Consider the following 18,872-nt stretch of genomic DNA (forward strand, 5'->3'; position numbering starts at 1 on the left):
TTAGTCTTTTATCTACAAGACGTTTCTCCCATAATAATATCCAGCTGAGAATAGTACGCAAAAACCACCGATAAACCAGCCAACAAACTATTCTGACAAGACGTGGAAGCAGCAAATCAGCTTAGACATCTTCTGCCCCGTGGCCCTGAGCGTTGTCTGTGCTGAAGTGAACAATGGGTCTACTGTGGAACACATGATCACAATGCTGTTTATTAAAACTGTCAAAGGAACAGGTAAGCCTAATTTAATTACAACTTGTGAATTTCAAAGATAGGTTCATTTAAATTGCACATTTAGCTTTGAATAGCACATTTAGTTTAAACTGTTTTGGTTACTGTTACTGTGAAGAGTCCAGGGCAGGCCTTTAGTCAGGGGGGTTGGGGTGGTTTGGAAGACCCACCCCTCACTGACAAAGGTCAAGATTTTTTTTTTTTTATTGCATTATAACACAAATACAATAAGGCAAAATTCGATTAACAACTTTTGTCTACATTTACAGAACAGAACACAAAAAATAATCAAATCAACAGGATAAAAATACATACTTAAACATAGATTAGTAACACAGACAAAAAGCCATTTACACTAACGGGTCTTTTATTAATAATTTTTTTCAATAATCTAAACAGTCTTCTTCCTGATTTTAATTTGATCAGCTTTAAAGATTTACAGTATAACCAAAATTCCTTTTGGAAATAAAGGTCCAGAATTTGTCCTGTAATGAGCTCATTTGTCCTATTTTGACTGCTATGCTATCATAAATATGAAAATAACCCTTCGAAAAAAGGCTTTAAGACTAAGCGGAATCCTCTGTTGTCTGTGACTTTGTGTGACTTCAGCTAATAAGTTTTGGCCAATGCTAACAAACATTTTTATGAGTCCAACATCCAGCTGTGCAAGAAAACACACAATCTGAAGTAAAACATGTCATATTTCGCTACTGTATTGTTATAATCAGTGAAAACGCATTACAAGTAACTTTTATTCTAAATCTTTTAATAATTTTTTATTGAAATGGCCAAATTCTGACTGAGGAAGGTTAAATGTGCTGGCCTGTTTATTTTTTTGTCTAATAAATGACAATAGGCCACAGTTTTTCATTTAAAACTTTAACAGATTCCTATTTTTTTCTAATGATATATGATGTAATTAATTTGTATTTTAAAAGTAAATTTCTTTCTCTATTCTAAATCCTTAGGAAATATTTAGTTAAGGCTGGGCAATTTGGTATAAATCTCAATCAATTGAACATTTTTACTGGATTACGATTAATGAATTATTATTTTATGTATTTATTTTTGCCCTTTTATTTCACTGACAAGTTTTGTACAGTAAACATTCACGCATATTACAAGTGAGAGATTTTTTTAATGAAGAGTGCATTACTTGATTTTAAAATAATTAAAGGAAACACACTATATACAACTAAGATTATTTATTAAACATCAATATTGAACATCTGAATTTAAAACACACATTGCCTAAAACCAACAGTCCCCTTTTTCTTATTAAAAAAAGTGAAAATACATAACTTTTGGAAACAAAATAAATTATTTTCATTGTTTTTCATATTAAAACTAAGCAGGATCTCTTCTAAATAAAATAACTCATGTATATCCTGTAAATAATATTTTAAACAGTGCATTTCTTGCATTTTCTGTAAACAAATATTCATTTCATGTAAATAATAATTTTAATGTAATAGAAAATTACATTTTAGTCACTGCTATCAAGCTGACCAATCACAAAGATTGCCACAGAAGCTTGACACAGAAGTATAAACAGAGCGCGGTCACATTACTCCACACACGGTAGGGAAAATAATTTTAAAAGATTGACCTGGAAAAAATTTGATCGATTATTGGTTCTGAATGACGATTTCAATTTATCGCCCAGCCCTATATTTGGTACATCAAAAAGTGTGATTATGATGACCATCCGACAAGCCAATTCAGCTAAAAAAAATTGTGCTTAAAATGTCACTAAATCGCAGTATTTAAATCTCATCATTAAAAGAAAATAAGGCAAATACTGCAAAAAGGTCCAATTTTTCAGAAAAAAGAACCACCCTTTTCACCAGGCTGTCTACAGGCCAGTCTAAACATTACATTGGTGGGAAATTGTTTTTCAGTTATGGTTTAATAATGTATATGATTAAGTCCAGCACAATGTGAGAGAGCTTGAAAGGACGACAGATACAAAAATGATTTAAACAACGTTTTGCAACCAAACACCTGTGAGGGCTTGTATCAGATTGTTTCCTGGTATTGTAAACTCTTCCTGGAAAGAAGCATCACTTCCCTCACAGTATCCAGTTCAGTTTCCTACTTGGTCTTAAATCTGCTGAATTATTATTGTTTGCCCATATTTTCTTGTTTTCTTTTGTATGTTGATGAAGCAAGAGCAAAGAAGTGCCATTTGGACACTTTATTAGGAAGGCTAGACCTTTCTAGTACCCAGATGACCTTTATTTGCTTTCAGAACTGCCTTATACTTTTGGCAAACATTCAGCAATTTGCTGGAAACATTCCTCAGAGATTTTAGTCCCTATTGACATGACATCTTCACACAGTTTCTGCAGTTTTATCAGCTGCACATCCATGGTGCGAATCCCACATTTTAGCACATCCCAAAGGTGCTCTGTTGGATTGAGATCTATGGACAGTTATTGAAGTATAATAAAACTCATTGTCATCTTCAAGAATCTTGTTTGAGATTATTTGAGTTTTGTGACATGGCACATTATTGCAGAAGATATCCATATTAAGATCATACACATCATACACAAGATCATACAGATGGACAACATTTCTCAAGTAGGCTGTGAAGTTATTAAACATTCATAACGTATGTTCCACACTATTATACCACCAGCAGTAGTATTAATCATTTATATAGGATGCTTTTTAGCCGACATATGAGACCAGGCAACCCTTTTCCAATTTGTTATGGTTCATGAGCCATGTGATTTATAGCCCCAGTTTGCTGTTTTTTCAGTAGACACGAGTGGTACAGCTGTGATTCTCTGCTGTACGGATGTGTTGTGAGGTCACCCTGGTTGTAACAAGTAGTTATCGGAGTAATTCTCTTTTGACCTCTAGCATCAACAGGGCATTTTCACCCACAGAACTTCTGCTCTCATTTGATATTGTCTATATATCTGACCACATATTTTCTGTAAACCCTTCAGATGGTTGTGCTTAAGTCACAATCCTGACTGTTTTTCATACTTTCGCTGAATAAAAAAAAAATAATAATAATTTAAAGAAAGCTGGAAACCTGTAACCACTGACTATGGATGCGAGTAGTTACAGGTAGGGCAGCACAATATATTGTTTCAGCATAGACATCGCAATGTGCAAATCTGCAATAGTCACATCGCAGGATCTGCAATATTGAGTTGGGCTTGTAATAACCAGAAAACAATTATGGTAATTTAAATTGTTAGTGATATGTAAATATAAACATTGTGTGAAGATAAAACTTATCCATACATCATAATTAAGAAGTCATAAAATGCAGGCCTATATTATTATATCACTGAATGTCCTTTTCCATGTTTTATCTTAATAAAATCTCGACATTTTAAATGATTTGTTTTCTTAAAATGAATTCACAACTATAATAAATTGTTTTTAAAACTGAATCTTTACTTGACTTAACTACTCCATCACAAATTTGCGTATTTATTATAATTACGTTAAAAATTTAATTCGTTAGACCCTCACCATACCAAATATTATAGAAAACAATGTTATGTGTATAATTTGTATAATAATACTTCTAGGTGTTTTTTGGGGCTCCCCAAATTTCCTGGGGCCCTAAGGGGCTGCTTGCTTTGCTTATTGGTTAAATCCGCCCCTGCTTATAAGCTGCAACTTTCTAGTAAAATGCAGGCACAGTTTTTAGGCCTGCATGTGACAATGCAGACTTCAAGCGAGTTTAAACCATTTGGGCATGATGTGTAGCTTTAACAAAGAATAATTGAATTTAATCATTTCTACAATGAAGACTATAGTAGTCAACATTTGAAGCGGATCACAAAAGTTTTTCATATTTGCCCTGAGACAAGAATGGATGTTGATGAATAGTTTTATGAAAGGTATTTTACATTTGATCTTTTAATTTCTTTGCCTCAATACTTCTAGACTCATCAGAAAACCATAAAGAACATTTTAGTTCTTTTGTATCTTTGTTTTGATAAATTTTTGCTTGAAATAACTTTATTATATTTCACGCAGTTACAAAATCATCACAATCTATATAAAATTACAAATTCTTACCAAATAGTTATTAGTTATATTGTGAAATTCTATTCACATCACAATATACAGTTAAAGTAAGAATTAATAGCTCCCTTTTGATTTTTTTTTCTTTTTTAAATATTTCCCCAATGACCATAACTACCCTAACCTGCCTAGTTAACTTAATTAACCTAGTTGAGCATTTAAATGTCACTTGCAGCTGTATAGAAGTGTCTTGAATAATATCTAGTAAAATATTATGTACTGTCATCATGGCAAAGATAAAATAAATTAGTAATTAAATTGGTTATTAGAAATTAGTTATTAACTTGTTGAAAAAATATTCTCTCCGTTGAACATAAATTGTGGAAAAAGTAAACAGGGGGGTTAATAACTCTGCCTTAAACTGCATACCACAGAAAAACAAAATATTGCAATGTCAGTTTTTTACAATATCAAGCAGCTCATGTTGCAAGTTTCCATCACTCTTCGGAATATCTATTGTGTTCAAATGAGGAAAGAAACTCATAAAGGTTTGGAAACACTTGAGAGAGAGTAAATGATCATTTTTGGATGAATAATTCCTTTAAATTACCTTTCTTTCCCTGTCTAATGGATGTTTTTTTTTAATTCAGCAGATGCATAAATGCATTGATGTGATTGGCTCATTAGAAATTTGCATTAACAAACAAGAGTACCTGATGAAGTGGTTTGTAAGTGGTGCATTGATTAATTTTTTTTTATCATGAATACAAAGTTTGTTTTTAATAGGCAGAAAAAAACACACCAAGTGTTCATATCAAAATCATTTTAAAACTGTGCAGTACAAATAAATGGCACATTATCAATCATTTATCCTTCCCTTGAGAGCCAACTTAATAACACTGACACAAATGTACAGTACAGTGCATGCAAAGGCGATGGCAATAATGAAAAATCCGAGACAGTGTCTCAATACAGTACTGAGGATAAACAAAACATCAAGGAATGTTTAGAGCACTTGAATATCATTTGAACACGTCCTTTTGACATAATTTAGTGCAGCTGCAATCTAAGGACTAATGAAGATTGGTTAGATCTTCTGATATAACTGAACAATATAAAAAATAAAACGCACACAAACGCTATGTCTTGCCCTTGACCAGCAAAAGTTCCCAAGCTCTTCATGTCTGTGTGATCCTGCATAAAATGTGTCTTGCTGACTGATTGATGATTAGTGTCTGGGTATTTCTCTTCGGCTTGATGGTGGTGTTATTAGTATGATGTCAGCTCAGTCTGATGACGTCACACAATTAGAGAGTCTCTGCTTAGATGAGTGGTCTGTTAAAAAACAGCAAGAGCCACACATTAGACACCATTAGCATGATGCAGCGTGTGCAGATGTGGTGTTAGTTTGCCAGTGTATTGCAGTGCTGCGAGTCCATTAGAGTTAGTGAAGCTTCTTATGACACATTCAGACGAACAGAACAAAGACATTAAAGATGCCTGAGAAGACGACCGTTTTGATCATTCAAAGTGGACTTTTACATACATTCTTGTAAAGAATAGGATTTACATTTCAGCATATACAAAAAGCACTGTACATTTAAGAATATTTCATATTCAGGTTTTTCTTTGGAAAGCAAACAAAAAGTACAAAAACATCTAGGCTAATCTATGGAAATGTGCTTTCAGAAATACAAATGAAGGCAATTGTGAGATAAAACAAGAAATAAATCACATTGTGAGAAATACTGTAAAATAACTAATCATTTTAAGATATACTGTAATCACAATTATAAGAAATCTTCTTTCTGTATTTTGCTTATTATATACATCAATCTGTGGTCAGTAAGTTATCAAGGAGTACGTTTACATGGACACCAATAATCCAATTTTAATACAATTAAGACAATACTTTGATTAAGATTCTACCATGTAAACAGGGATTTTTGATGACCTTAATCTGACTAAAGTCATAATCGAACTAAACAGAAATTGAATTAAGACATGTGGAGTATGACGATTTCAGTCGCATTATTGAAGTGCAGTACAGACATGTAAACGCTGCAATCAAACTACTACCATCATGTAGGATTTTCGTCGCATTTTGCAACAGAATAGTTTATAAACACACCTAGCTGTTTGACACTATTCTCTGCACCTACCGAGTCAGTGAAGGACTACAGACATCTGCATCGTGAAATGCTGAGGTTGTGTTTCCTATACGGCGTGCGGTCTCAAATTTCAGTAAAACAACACTTTTCCAGCAGTTCATACTTACATCCAATATCTCGTTTGTCACGGGGGAATGCATGTATTGTTCCTGAATGAAAGTGAAAGTGAATTTAGCAGTTGCAAAAATTAAACACCCGAAATTACATGAAACTCTGGAGGAAATGTGAATAGCGCAGTGATGCAATGACGTTAATCGAATTATGTGCTATAAGTTATAACATGTAAAACGGGATCATGAAAGGAACATTCAAATATTATTGTCTTATTCAGATTAAGGCAAATAATTCGATAACTGATGTCCATGTAAACAAAGTCACTGTTGTTGACAGAAGTCTCATGATCACCAAGGCTGCATTTGTTGGATAAAAATACAATAAAGTAGTAATATTGTGAAATCTTATAATCTAAAATATTTGTTTTCTGTCTGAATATATTTTATTATTAATCATTGTTTATTTTAAAATAATAAACGTCTTTACTGTTTCTTTTGACTTTAAAAGTATTAATAATTGTTTTTGAGTATTTTACAGTAGCTCAAAATTCTATGTATTAGGGAGAAGCAAATTCTCTGTTATACAGGCAGCTACAAAATCATTTGAAGCAGTAGGAATAGCTTTTATTTTTGAAGATTATTTTTGATTTATCTTAATTTGCTAATTATGCCAGTTTTATTTATAGGAATGTGATTGAGAGAAGCCAAAAGTCCACATATCAAGGAATAACATGATTTCAGAAACTCACAGTAGGGCTCCAATCATTTTTCAGACTACTGTACGTAAACATGTTTGGTAAGCGGAGATATTTTCAACAAGACACGACTTGCATACAAAAATAGAGACTATACATGTCATATTAATGGAATCTAAATTGTCCCTTCATGTTTTTTTTTTAAGTCTTGAAGGAAGTTTGGTCCACTCTTCAGTCAACAGAAACCCAGACAGACGACTACAGGTAACTCACCAGTTTCCTGGGTTTGTCCCTGTCCTCCCTGCGCTCCTGTAGCGTCTGGGACAGTCCATGAGGGGGACGTGTGTATGAAAAAGGCCTCATGGCAGGATCAGCAGTCCTGTACCGTTCCCTCCCTGTGGGCTCTTCAGTTCTAAACCTCTCCCCCTCTCTTTCAGAGTACGGAGGTAAAGGATCCTCCTCTTCGGGACGATTGCTTGGTGACCTGCTCTGGTAACAGTCGCTGCTCTTCTTGGAACTCCCTTTCGAGGGTGTATCGCTGTCATCATCAACCCGTCCACCTCGCTCTCCATGGCCCCTTGCCTTGCGCTCCAGTAGACTGTTTAGGTAGGTATCATCATATGACCTCTGACGAGAAACATAGCGCTCGCTGTCTGCGGTATCACGTCTTTTTGGTGGGGAAGGTGGCGAACCTCGGCGGCGCCAGTCACTATCATCATCCTCACGAGGGTAGCGAGGCCCGTTACGGTATGATGTGGGATGGTCCCTTGTCCTCGGAGCCATTTCAAAGTCACGCTGGGGTCCGCGAATGTCTCCTCTTCGACGACCGTATGGGCCATAAGACATGGCGAACTCCTCCAGCTCATCCAGGGACACGGTGCGTCCCCTGCCGTCAAAGGCTTTGCGGGGCAGGTGCTCAGATCGACAGTTCCACCTGCACAAGCATTTATGGCATTATTAGCAGCACATTTATAGAGTAATAAAACTAAAGTTTCACACAAAGTCATTTCAGATTAAAATGTAACACTTTATTCAACTAACATACCCAACAAGCATTTCATTAATTTATTAACTCTCCTTTGGCTTAGTGCCTTATTTATCAGGGGTCACCACGGCAGATTGAACTGCCAACTATTCCGGTATATGTTTTCCGCATCGGATTTTCTCATTCACACTCTCATTCCCACACACACTCATTCACTACTAAGGAAACAAAAACAAGAATTTATTGTTTAAAATAAACCTAATAGACATCTAATACTGTAGATGACTAAACACTGGTGTCTTGCTAAATTTGAGCTGTCAGTGAAAATCTAATAGACGTCTAAGAATAGCCCAAAACTACACTAGTCATCAAATGGATTAGAATGAATGACTACTACACATCTGAAGTCTGTCTAATCTGTGTATTTGATGACAAGTCTAGTTTTGAGGTGTGGGGTCTATTAAGTTTTCACTGACAGCCCAAATTTAGCCTTGTTTTAGCCAAGAAATCTATGTTTATACATATATTAGACTAAGTCCATTAAACACAAAATTGTTTGGTATGTAACTTGCACTGACTGATCATAGAATATATCAATGCCTTTGTATTGTCTCAATATGGACACCATTAAAGCATTTTTCTAAGGCACAAAAATTGCTTAAGTATCCTAATTGAACTATGGCCTAGTTCAGTCTAAGCCCCTAATTTTCCCTATTAATTGTCCCAAAGAGGACTGCTAGTTTGACTGTTGTTTTATGAAAGACCAAGGACCTCAGCTGAACATCATCTTCTTTAATGTCCTAATGAAGTGAAAAAATAGGCATCCTAAGAACATAAATGTACATCTTGGAAACTGACAGCAAAATTTCTTTTTGAAGGAACTGTCCCAAAAACCCAAAAACACAATGTTTATTTATTTATTTTTCTATCATAATTTTGTTATACTATATTATTTAATATAGTATTAATATAGTATTATAATATAATTTTTTCTAGTATTAGAAGTATAATTAAAACATTATGTTTCCCCCAAGAACCCATTTAAAAAAAAAAAACTCATTAAATGAACTCAATTTAATTGAGGGCAGGATTTCCATCCAATAAATTTGTTTAGCACCAATTAAAAATATATATATATTTACACAATTAAATGCAATTAAGTTGGTCCAACATGATTTTATTGAATAAAAGTTTAAATACATTTCTATTTTTATTTAACTTAAACTCAAAAGTCTGATACTATCATGTATGTCTATTATGTGTCGTACATTTCAAAGTATCTTAGTTTTATTTAAGTTATCCTAAATGAACTAAAAGAGACATTTTTAAGCATAGTTCATGAGTTACATATACAGTTGATAGAGACCTGATCTCAGAACTAATTTTAGGACAGTTATTGCTCACTGAGCAAAGCAACAAACTGCATTTTTGCTAATTAAGCTGCCAACACCCAAAGCAATCAATCTCCAAACTCAAAGCATTACATGAAACTCTTCTAAATCTTCAAACTGAAGTAAAAATTCAACTCTAAAAATTATTTCTATTAAATTTAAACACCTAAGATTATTTTATTGTCAACATTTTCCTCTATTAATTCAATCCCATGCAAAGCATGCTGGGAACTACAAATTCCCTAACCAGGTAGTTGAACCAACACAATTCCTTCATGTTGTCCCAACACAAAACGCTTAAGTTAACTTGATGGTTTAGAAATTTAGGTCAACTGAACAAAAAACAAATAAATTGCCAAAGAAATGACAAGAATTGTGTTGTTTTAGTACATTTTAAACCGGTAGTTTGAGCAAGCAGCAGTAATCATTTTTTTGAGTGTGATGCCAGTTTGAAAACCTTTGTGCGAAATTATTATTTTAGTCACAAACATATACTCAAATTGTACCTGTTGTCATGCTCATCCAGAGAGTGATCGCTCTGATAATGTGATGGGCGAAGCCCGTGGCCAATCGATGCTGTTCGGAGTCGCGGCTCATCCATGTGATCAATGATTGGCGGCAGTGCCTTCCTCTGGACCTGCCGATAGGTCTGTCTGAAGTCTATGTCACCGTCATGCAGAGAGCTCAGTTCTGATAGGTTGTCGGCTGCTGAGACAATAATGACATCATCATGGAAATGATGTTCTGCATTTCTTTCACGACACTAAAACAATTACGTAAAATAACACTAATCTGCAGCAGAAAATTATGTATATATGGCAGAAATTATGAACATGGTTAGAATATTATGGATTTTCATGATCAGGAGTCATGCACAAATCAAAAGTGTAGTTTAGAGGAACAGTTTATCTAAAAATAAAATATCTAATCATGCTGTTCTAAACCTTTATGAGTTTCTTCTGTGCAAAAAAAACAACAAAAAGATTTAGAAAAAATATATGTTTTTGTCCATTTAGTGAACATTACTGGCTCTTTTGGATGAATTATTTAAATTTGTTATATGGACAAACGGACACAGAAGATAGAAAATAAATCAGGTTTAGAATAATAAACGATGACAGATATTAATTTTGGATGAACGCAATGTGGTGCGTAAATTACACATGCAACCTATAATTGAATAAGTTATAATGAAGATGATATGAATTATTGATGTCTCAGCTGACCATGGTTGTCATCAGTCATCACTAGGTTTAAATTCTGCCTTCCTTATCCAGAAACATGCTGACTTAAGTACAGGCTTACATGGATGACTGGCCCCCTTGGTAGGGTGGAATTGCGCCAGGTCCCTCTCTAGGTAGTACACAACCTTCATAGCGTCCTGACCCTGACTGGCTTGGAGTCGATAACCACTGCGCACTGTGGACACACACAGGACCTGTGTGTTGCTACTGTGTCCTTGTTAACCACACATCCAGCGCATCATTGAAGATTAAAACACTCACACAGTACTAATTACAGGTTAATTCTTATAGAGAGACATGCACAAATAATGTAAATTGAAGGAATTTCTGGGGAAAATGTTTCATTTTAGCTGGCCGTTAGCACAAAGCTCTCTCTCTCTTACTATCTGTCTGAGAAACTACTGAGTAGTGCAACATAACAATAAAAAATGAGGATTATCAGTATTTTAGTATATAAAACAAAATATATATAAATTATTATATTATCTAAATATTTTAAGTGAATTTAGTATAATATATAAGAATATAAATATATAAGTATTATATAAATATATAAGTAAAGCGAAGAGACAAATTTGCACCAGCAATTACAGTGAAGGGCTTTAGCTTGTTAAAAATGTTAAAAGCAACTTATATTACAGCTTTTAAAATGTTTTTTCTATAGGGATTCACCAATATACAAAATTTTGTTATTTGGCCAAAATCTCAATAGTTAAATGCTGACAATCGATATACTGTAGAAACCAATAAATAAAAAAAATTATATCAATTATTCTGAGCCTGATCACAAAAACAAAACACAAACAACTATTTTTCTTCACTGATGAAATCAAAGGAACTGCAAGGAAACATCTAGATCTTTCTTCTTTCAAAATCATTTACAAATTGCGGTTCTGAGGTCCTGTCTTCCCAACACAATTTCTTCTGTTCTCCCTATCATGAACTAAAGCATACGTCTACTACTGGCACCAAAACCCCTCATGGCAAGCAATAATTAATTTTATTTTATGGTTGATATTCAAAACATATAAAATAAGCATTAATAGGCTATTATATATGACATTATATATACATTATATAATATATTTCAAGTTTCAATTCTGTATTATGATGCTGCAGTGTGTCCCAAATGAATGCAATTTGTCTAGTGAAGTGAACTATAATGGATACAGAAATAGAAAACAGAATAATAAGGAGCAATGAGCACTGCATAGGGACCCAATCAATCGAGACGCAGCTGTAGACATTCAATGAACCAATTCCCCTTCAGTTTTTCCACTTAGCTGAGTGAAAAGTAATTGTTGATACACACTTTCAGTGTGAAAGCATTCAACTTATAGACAAAACAACTGCCACCTTTACAATGCCAACAAGCTTGTTCAACTGGCACCTTTAAATAGTGCTCTATTTTCTATTCTTTGTAAACTGATTAACAGATGTTCAAAAACATACTCCAATACCTCAGGCTGTCTCGCCTCATCTAACCAAACTTCCTTCTGATTTAAGTCCACTATATGGCCTGTTTTTTCTAATATTGCTATGAGCTGAAGATGATGTTAGTTGAGCTTGATTTGAGTTAGATGATGCAGAATAAAGGCCCGTTCACACCAAGCATACTAACTATAAATATAAATATAACAATAAATGTTTTTGTGCCCACACCAACGAATGATAATGATTTGTTTATTTTTTGTTTATGTATAACACCCTTGGAACCAGCAGAGGTCCTTAGTCTGCTACTTGCATATCTGACCACTGAATCCAGCTTGTGTAACTTAATCCAGTTTTTCTCAACCATGTTCCTGGAGGACCACCAGCTCTGCACATTTTCCATTTCTCCTAAGCCAAACACGCCTGATTCAGATCATCAGCTCATTAGCAGAGACTGAAAGACCTGTAATGGGTGTGACAGTCAAAGAAGACATTTAAAACATGCAGTGCTGGAACATGGTTGAGTCAGTGTTGTGGGATGAAAACTACACAAATTATTTTCCCCCAGAATTTTCAAAAAAGGCAACACGAAGAAAATGAAACTAGCACTGGATATCTAGGCTGCTTTTACTTGTATACTTCAATTAGCCAGCCTGGCTCTCAAAACTTTCATGTATTTTTCCATGTTTTCAAGATGAAAAAAGTGAAAGGTGTTTTCACTTTAAATAATCTTTGAAAAGAGAGCTTAACATCAAGTAGAGCGTCTCCACAATGTCATCTGTGGCTTTAAATTGCACAAGCCCTTTATATTTCAATGGATTCTGCATGGCAGTCAGTGTTTTGTCATTTATTAGCTGTGAAAAAATCATTCTGAAAGTAATCCCAATAATATTGTTTCTCTACATCTTTATTGTTATAGTTGTGGTCTGAACTGTGCTGTTGTTTTACATTCAAAACGATTATTAGAACAATGTCTTTATCGTTATAGTTATTATGCATGGTGTGAACAGGCCTGTAAAGTTTCATTTAACTTTCAGACAGACATTGTAAATCAGAACAAGCAAAGATGTTAAAACTCTGTATTTGTCACTTACTTCCAGCTATATTGTTTTCAACTGAGGGAGGCACTGTAGGCAGCTTGGGTTCAATGATAGATGATGCGGCTGGAGGAACCACAGGAACTACAGGAACGCCGGGAACGTAGTAAGGTTGATACATGGCGATCTGAGGAGGTTGGCCACTCTTTGCCATCTTCCCTGCTTCATATACTGAGAACACAAAAAGGAATGTTTTTTTTCTTCAGGTTGTGAATATGTGTGTGTGTTTGTGTACTCACAATGTTTTGGACAGCAGCATGTATCCGGACAGCAGCAGCAGCGCACATAACAACAACAGGAGTGAGGGCAACACTGGCACCAGCAGATCCCAACCAACAACAGGAAGAGGATGCTACCGACAACCACAACTCCCACAAATGCCCACTCTGAAAGGAAGACAAGAAAGACTGATCAGGAAACTAGCAGATCCTAAAGGAAATTCTGTGCTTAAATCATGTTTGCCCACAGGATGTGAAGTGTCTGATGCTGACCAATCACAGGGGAGAGTGTGAATGAATGATGCGGATCTTCTTATCTGGTCTCTCTACAGGCCTAATGATGAATTTCCTCTGGGTGTGGTGGTAAAATTCCAGCAGTATACAAAGCACTTAGTCAACACTGATACTCCTCATTCTCAAGAATGCCCCTAATTTTATATCTGAGAGCATTTATTGCAGTTTGGAGTGATAAACATGACATGTTTAAATTGCACTTGCAAATTTAGAGCATAATACCAGGGAGGAGTATTAATACAAATGACTAAAATACCCATTGGACTGATTCAAATGTTAACTCCTTCAACAGTTTTATTTGCTTCATTCCAAAAAATAAATCTGCCTCCAAAGTGTATTTCAGAGTGAGATCAATCATGGCCACCATATTCAAGGCAATTCTAAACCAAATTGCTCCCATCATTCTTTTTTCATGTTTAATTTGTGATGCTCAGGTGTCATTTTTTTACTTTCTATTTTCTCCACACCCATCACCCCTTCAGAGCTCTCAATGTGGTGGGGATTAGAGCAGGGGTGTCCAATACTGCTGCTGGAGAGCCAATGTCATGCAGATTTTAGCTGCCTAGAGCAGTGTTTCCCAACCCTGTTCCTGACGGCACACCAACAGTACACATTTTCAACCTCTCCCTAATCAAACACACCTGAATCAACTCATCAGAAGATTAGAAGAGACTCCAAAACCTGAAGTTAATGGGTCAGATAAGGGAGACATTCAAAATATGTACTGTTGGTGTGCCTCCAGGAACAGGATTGGGAAACACTGGCCTAGAGGTTGCTAGTAAGAATAAAGACCTTGATTTGCTGGTTCAAGTGTGATTAAGTAGAGTTAAACCTAAACTCTGCAGCCTTCTGAGAACTGGTTTGGGCACCCCTGGATTAGGGCATAGGGGCGAGCTCTAATTAAAGGAACACCATAAAAATACCAACTCCTAAGTGTCATTTATTATTAAATCAAACTTGGATTTCATGCCAGATGTTGATTTACTAAAAGACTCGCTTCAGAACTTAATTAATTTGAAGTCAGATACAGATTAAAAACCTCTCCTTTAATCATATTTAGGGGCATAGAGACCAAAGCAGTGAACATCTGTGTGTGAGCACGGCATGATGCAATGCAGCAACTGTATCGCTCCAATTATAATTAATAAAGCTGTGTTTAACGCAAGTGGCTTAGATTAAAAAAAAACTGCAAGCAATAGTGGCTAGCATTCTACAAAAGAGAAATGCTCTACAGTACATATCAAGCAGTACATTTAATTTGCAGTAAAATTACACAACACTGATCGTTGGCATGGGACGATAATCGTTTTCAAGGTATACCGTGGTTTGGAAAAGTTTAGGTTTCAAAACCGCCAAAATTTTCTGTAATACCGTTCCCAAGGTATGTGTAAGTTTTTTTAGGACAACAGTGTCTTCAGCAGAAAAATATCCAAAGATGCCATTTTAAATTGTAAAGAAATCAGTGTTTTTTGAAACTAATGAAGACAGCAGAAGTCAATGATTCGTTTGAATTAATCAGCTTGACATATTTACTGCTCCAAAATATTACAAATCTTTCAAAAACTACTATATATTACTTTCAAAGGGGAAAAGGTTTTAGTTTTTCACCCAGACGTTTAAAAAGAATATATTTTAGAGCAATAATCACAATACCGTGATACTGTGAAACCATAATATTTTTATCCAAGGTTATCATACCGTCAGAATTTATACCGGCCCATGCCTACTGATCATTAGATATGCTTCCATCTAAAGATGTGAAATAAATTTATGAGCAAAACTGGAATATTGCTTAAAACAGTGGTCTCAAACTTAACTCCTGAAGGGCCATAGCTCTGCAGATTTTAGCTCCAACCACCTCTAACTCACACCTGCTTAATAGTCTCTAGTAGTTTTGAACACCTTGATTAGTTGGATCAGCTGGGTTTGATTAGGGTTGGAGCAAAACTGCGCAGAGCTGCGGCCCTCCAGGAATCAAGTTTAAGACCTATGGCTTAAAAGATTTGAGAATAAGGCTGTGTTTCCATCCATAGAGGACAAAATCATCACTTTCTGATAAAAGGAGAATTCGCTATGTAGGAGAAGATGTGAGTCTTATATAATAAACGACTTGCACCTCAGAAGACAAAATGCAATGAACGCATGTTAAATTTTAGAGGCGTGAGATGCTTTTTGGGAGCACAGATGCTCAAGATAGTTCTGGAGGTAATAATAATGTTATAATAACACTGAAGCATTAGGGTGGCGGTTGGCCTGCTGGTTTGTCCATTAATGCTATTTTTAATATGAATACTGGAATTTAATTAATAAAAGCATTTCCATTGTAGTTTATGTACATTTTTTCTTATCGGATCATTTTTTATGCGCATTTTAAAATTTATGTGCATCTTGACAGTTCCATCCAGGTTTTTTCATGCGATATTCCAAAATGCACATAAAAATATGTGGATGGAAACATAGCTAATGATAAGTCCTGAAATTTTTAATTGTCTTTAGTAACACTTTATTTTGAAGGTCCATTTGAGTATTAACGGACATTTAATGGACTATAAGAAACTTTGCAAGTACATGTCAACTTACACTAACCCTAACCCCAACCTAACAGTCTACTTCTAATCTAAAGAGATTTAGTTGGCATGTAGATGCAATGTAACTTAAATTCAACAAACGGACCATCAAAATGAAGTGTGACCTTATCTCTTTTTTTCCCCAGAGGGAACAGAACAGATGCATCATTTCGGAGCTTGCTGATTACAGTAGAGGAGATAAAGCAGGTCAAATGGAAAGGACCTGTGTAAGAGCACCCAGCGAAAAGTAGGGAGGGAAGAGAGAGAGAGAAAAAGAGAGAGAGAGAGAAAGAGAGAGAAAGAAAGAGGTATGGCAGGCGTACCTGGCATAATCTCCAAATCAAACTCAGGCAGGATGTCATCCAGCACACCTGTCCTACCTGGAGAAGGGAGAAGATCAGACATGAACAGCAGCAGCAAGAGGCAGGTAAAAGTCCAAAGTTTAAGGCCGTGGATAAAAGCTCTTGTGTGTTATTAAGGAAAAGTTACTTTGTTAGTGGCTGTGAATGAATCAAAAGTGAAAGCTGCTTTGATTTAAGTTGATATTAAACATGGTCTCTTTTGTCAAAAAGGTATTTCTGTATATGGCTCTTAACAACTGACAGTATTATGTGTGCATTCGTTCAGTATTTATATCTGGCCTGAGCAGCACAGATCAGGTTCACTAATATGCATGAACAGAGAGAGTGGGAAAGAGATAAAGTAGAGGGGTTTCAGCAGGGGGAGACAGTGGAGGAACATCAGAGACTAATTAATCACATGGCCTCATTAAACACCCTCAAAGGGGGGCCAGGGTACGTCATCACCATGGAGACAGTGCTGGCATTGTTTGAAATTAAAAGGTGTCCCAGACAACTGTCCAATTACCTTTCAACAAGGATCTTCCCTGAGAGAGAAATGAATGGTTGGCCTTAGATGTACAGACGTTATACTTTCACAATAATGGGCACACCACCAACAATGCAGAGCGTTCTCACCATCTAAACTCACATCAGTATTTTGCACAAGACCTGAAAATGAATGTGCAAATAGTATAATTCATGACGTACAGGGTTGTTTTTATTTTTTATATATGTTATTGATCTTTTTTTAAGCAATTCGACTTTACTATTATTAAACACATGCCTGATTTCCCCAATTGTTTATTTAACCAGCGACCAATGAACAGAACCAAATCCCTGCCTTACTGGAATTTTATTGCAACTTTACACTTTGTGAACATTCAAATTTTTACAAGTTTTTACACAAAGCCACAGGTCAGTCTTTTACAAATCTGGCCACTGTCATAGCAGATTTAACCTTGAGTGACAGGAAATGCTGAGCTGGACAGACAGGAAAAGGAAAAATAATATCCACCTACACCTTCTTTACTCCTCCATTACAGTCATTAAATAGACGTAACCTGAGAGTGAAGGGGGACCTCACAAAGGGAGTTGAAGACGTGAAGTGCAAGACATGCAGAAGACAAGCTCTGCTGCGTTATTACATGAAATTAAAGGGATAGAACACCCAATAACTAATTTTATTATTCCGAAACCTGTATAGATATCTGACCGTATGAAAACATGGGATAAAAATATCATGGTTTCACAGTATCACAGTATTTTGATTACTTCTTTAAAATTAGTTTATTTAAATGTCTGAGTAAATTTTATTTTAGAAAACATTTGTAATATTTTGGAGTAAACATGTCAGGCTATATAGTTTAAATAAATCATTGACTTCTGCTCTCTTCATTGGTTTCAAAAACACAGATTTCTTAACAACACATTTAAAAAAGTACATTAAAAAATCTTACATATACCTTAGGATAGGGCTGGGCGATTGATTGAAAAGTAATCGAAATCGACATTCAGAACCTATAATCCATCTATTTTTTCCAGGTCATTTTTTTCAATTACTTTCCCTACCCAGTGTGGAGTCATGTGACCCCGCTTTGTTTACACGTCTGCGTCGAGCACAGAATTAGGTCTGGCGCAGCCTTCATGCGGTCGCATACCCCTCGCCGTGACTGATGCCAATGCTGACCACTCAAAAAGTGTAACTGCACATCGCGACAACACATAATGCAAGCTCTGCTTAATTGATCGGCTTTGTAGTGTTGATGAGTTTGCGTGATGCGAAGAGGGCAAAAAGATATATAAATATATATAAGAATTGTTCATTAATCGTAACCGAGTTAAAATGGTCAATTAATCTAGATTTTGACTTTAGGCCAAATCGCCCAGCCCTACCTTAGGAATGATATAACAGAAAATGTTAGCAGTTTTAAAACCTTGACTTTTCCAAACCGCAGTAAACCTTGAAACCGGTTATCATCCCATGCCAACTTCTATAGAATTCAAAACTGAATTTGTGATTTGAAAGTGAACTATTTGGTGCAATATCCCTTTAAAGCCAATCACTAAAACAGTATACAGTACACTTCAACCTGTTGTTGCCAACAGCTAGCTCTCTGCAACTCTCACATGGTCACCCACTGAAGCTAAGCAGGGCT

The 18,872-nt window shown here is 35.5% G+C and overlaps 1 protein-coding gene and 1 long non-coding RNA gene across 6 annotated transcripts in view; one reads left to right on the forward strand and one right to left on the reverse strand.

The window, feature by feature from the left end:
• Window positions 1–7,412, forward strand: LOC130235153 (uncharacterized). The gene is made up of 3 exons (XR_008838369.1): window positions 1–233; window positions 7,140–7,249; window positions 7,355–7,412. It is a non-coding gene; the product is annotated as an uncharacterized LOC130235153 (long non-coding RNA).
• Window positions 5,038–18,872, reverse strand: part of ildr2 (immunoglobulin-like domain containing receptor 2) — a 27,210-nt gene continuing 13,375 nt past the window's right edge. The window contains exons 4-10 of one of the 5 annotated variants that reach the window (XM_056465581.1): window positions 16,699–16,755; window positions 13,536–13,682; window positions 13,294–13,467; window positions 10,830–10,943; window positions 10,031–10,229; window positions 7,422–8,082; window positions 5,038–5,564 (exon numbers count right to left, since the gene is read on the reverse strand). In XM_056465581.1, coding sequence (XP_056321556.1) covers window positions 5,529–5,564; window positions 7,422–8,082; window positions 10,031–10,229; window positions 10,830–10,943; window positions 13,294–13,467; window positions 13,536–13,682; window positions 16,699–16,755 — 1,388 coding nt within the window. In that variant the 3' untranslated portion in view covers window positions 5,038–5,528. Of the gene's footprint in view, window positions 5,565–7,421; window positions 8,083–10,030; window positions 10,233–10,829; window positions 10,944–13,293; window positions 13,468–13,535; window positions 13,683–16,698; window positions 16,756–18,872 lie in introns of all 5 variants that reach the window. The other 4 variants (XM_056465580.1, XM_056465582.1, XM_056465584.1 and 1 more) reach the window with 4 other exon arrangements.

Source organism: Danio aesculapii, chromosome 9 (genome assembly GCF_903798145.1).
Source record: "Danio aesculapii chromosome 9, fDanAes4.1, whole genome shotgun sequence".
Classification (NCBI taxonomy): Eukaryota; Metazoa; Chordata; class Actinopteri; order Cypriniformes; family Danionidae; genus Danio; species Danio aesculapii.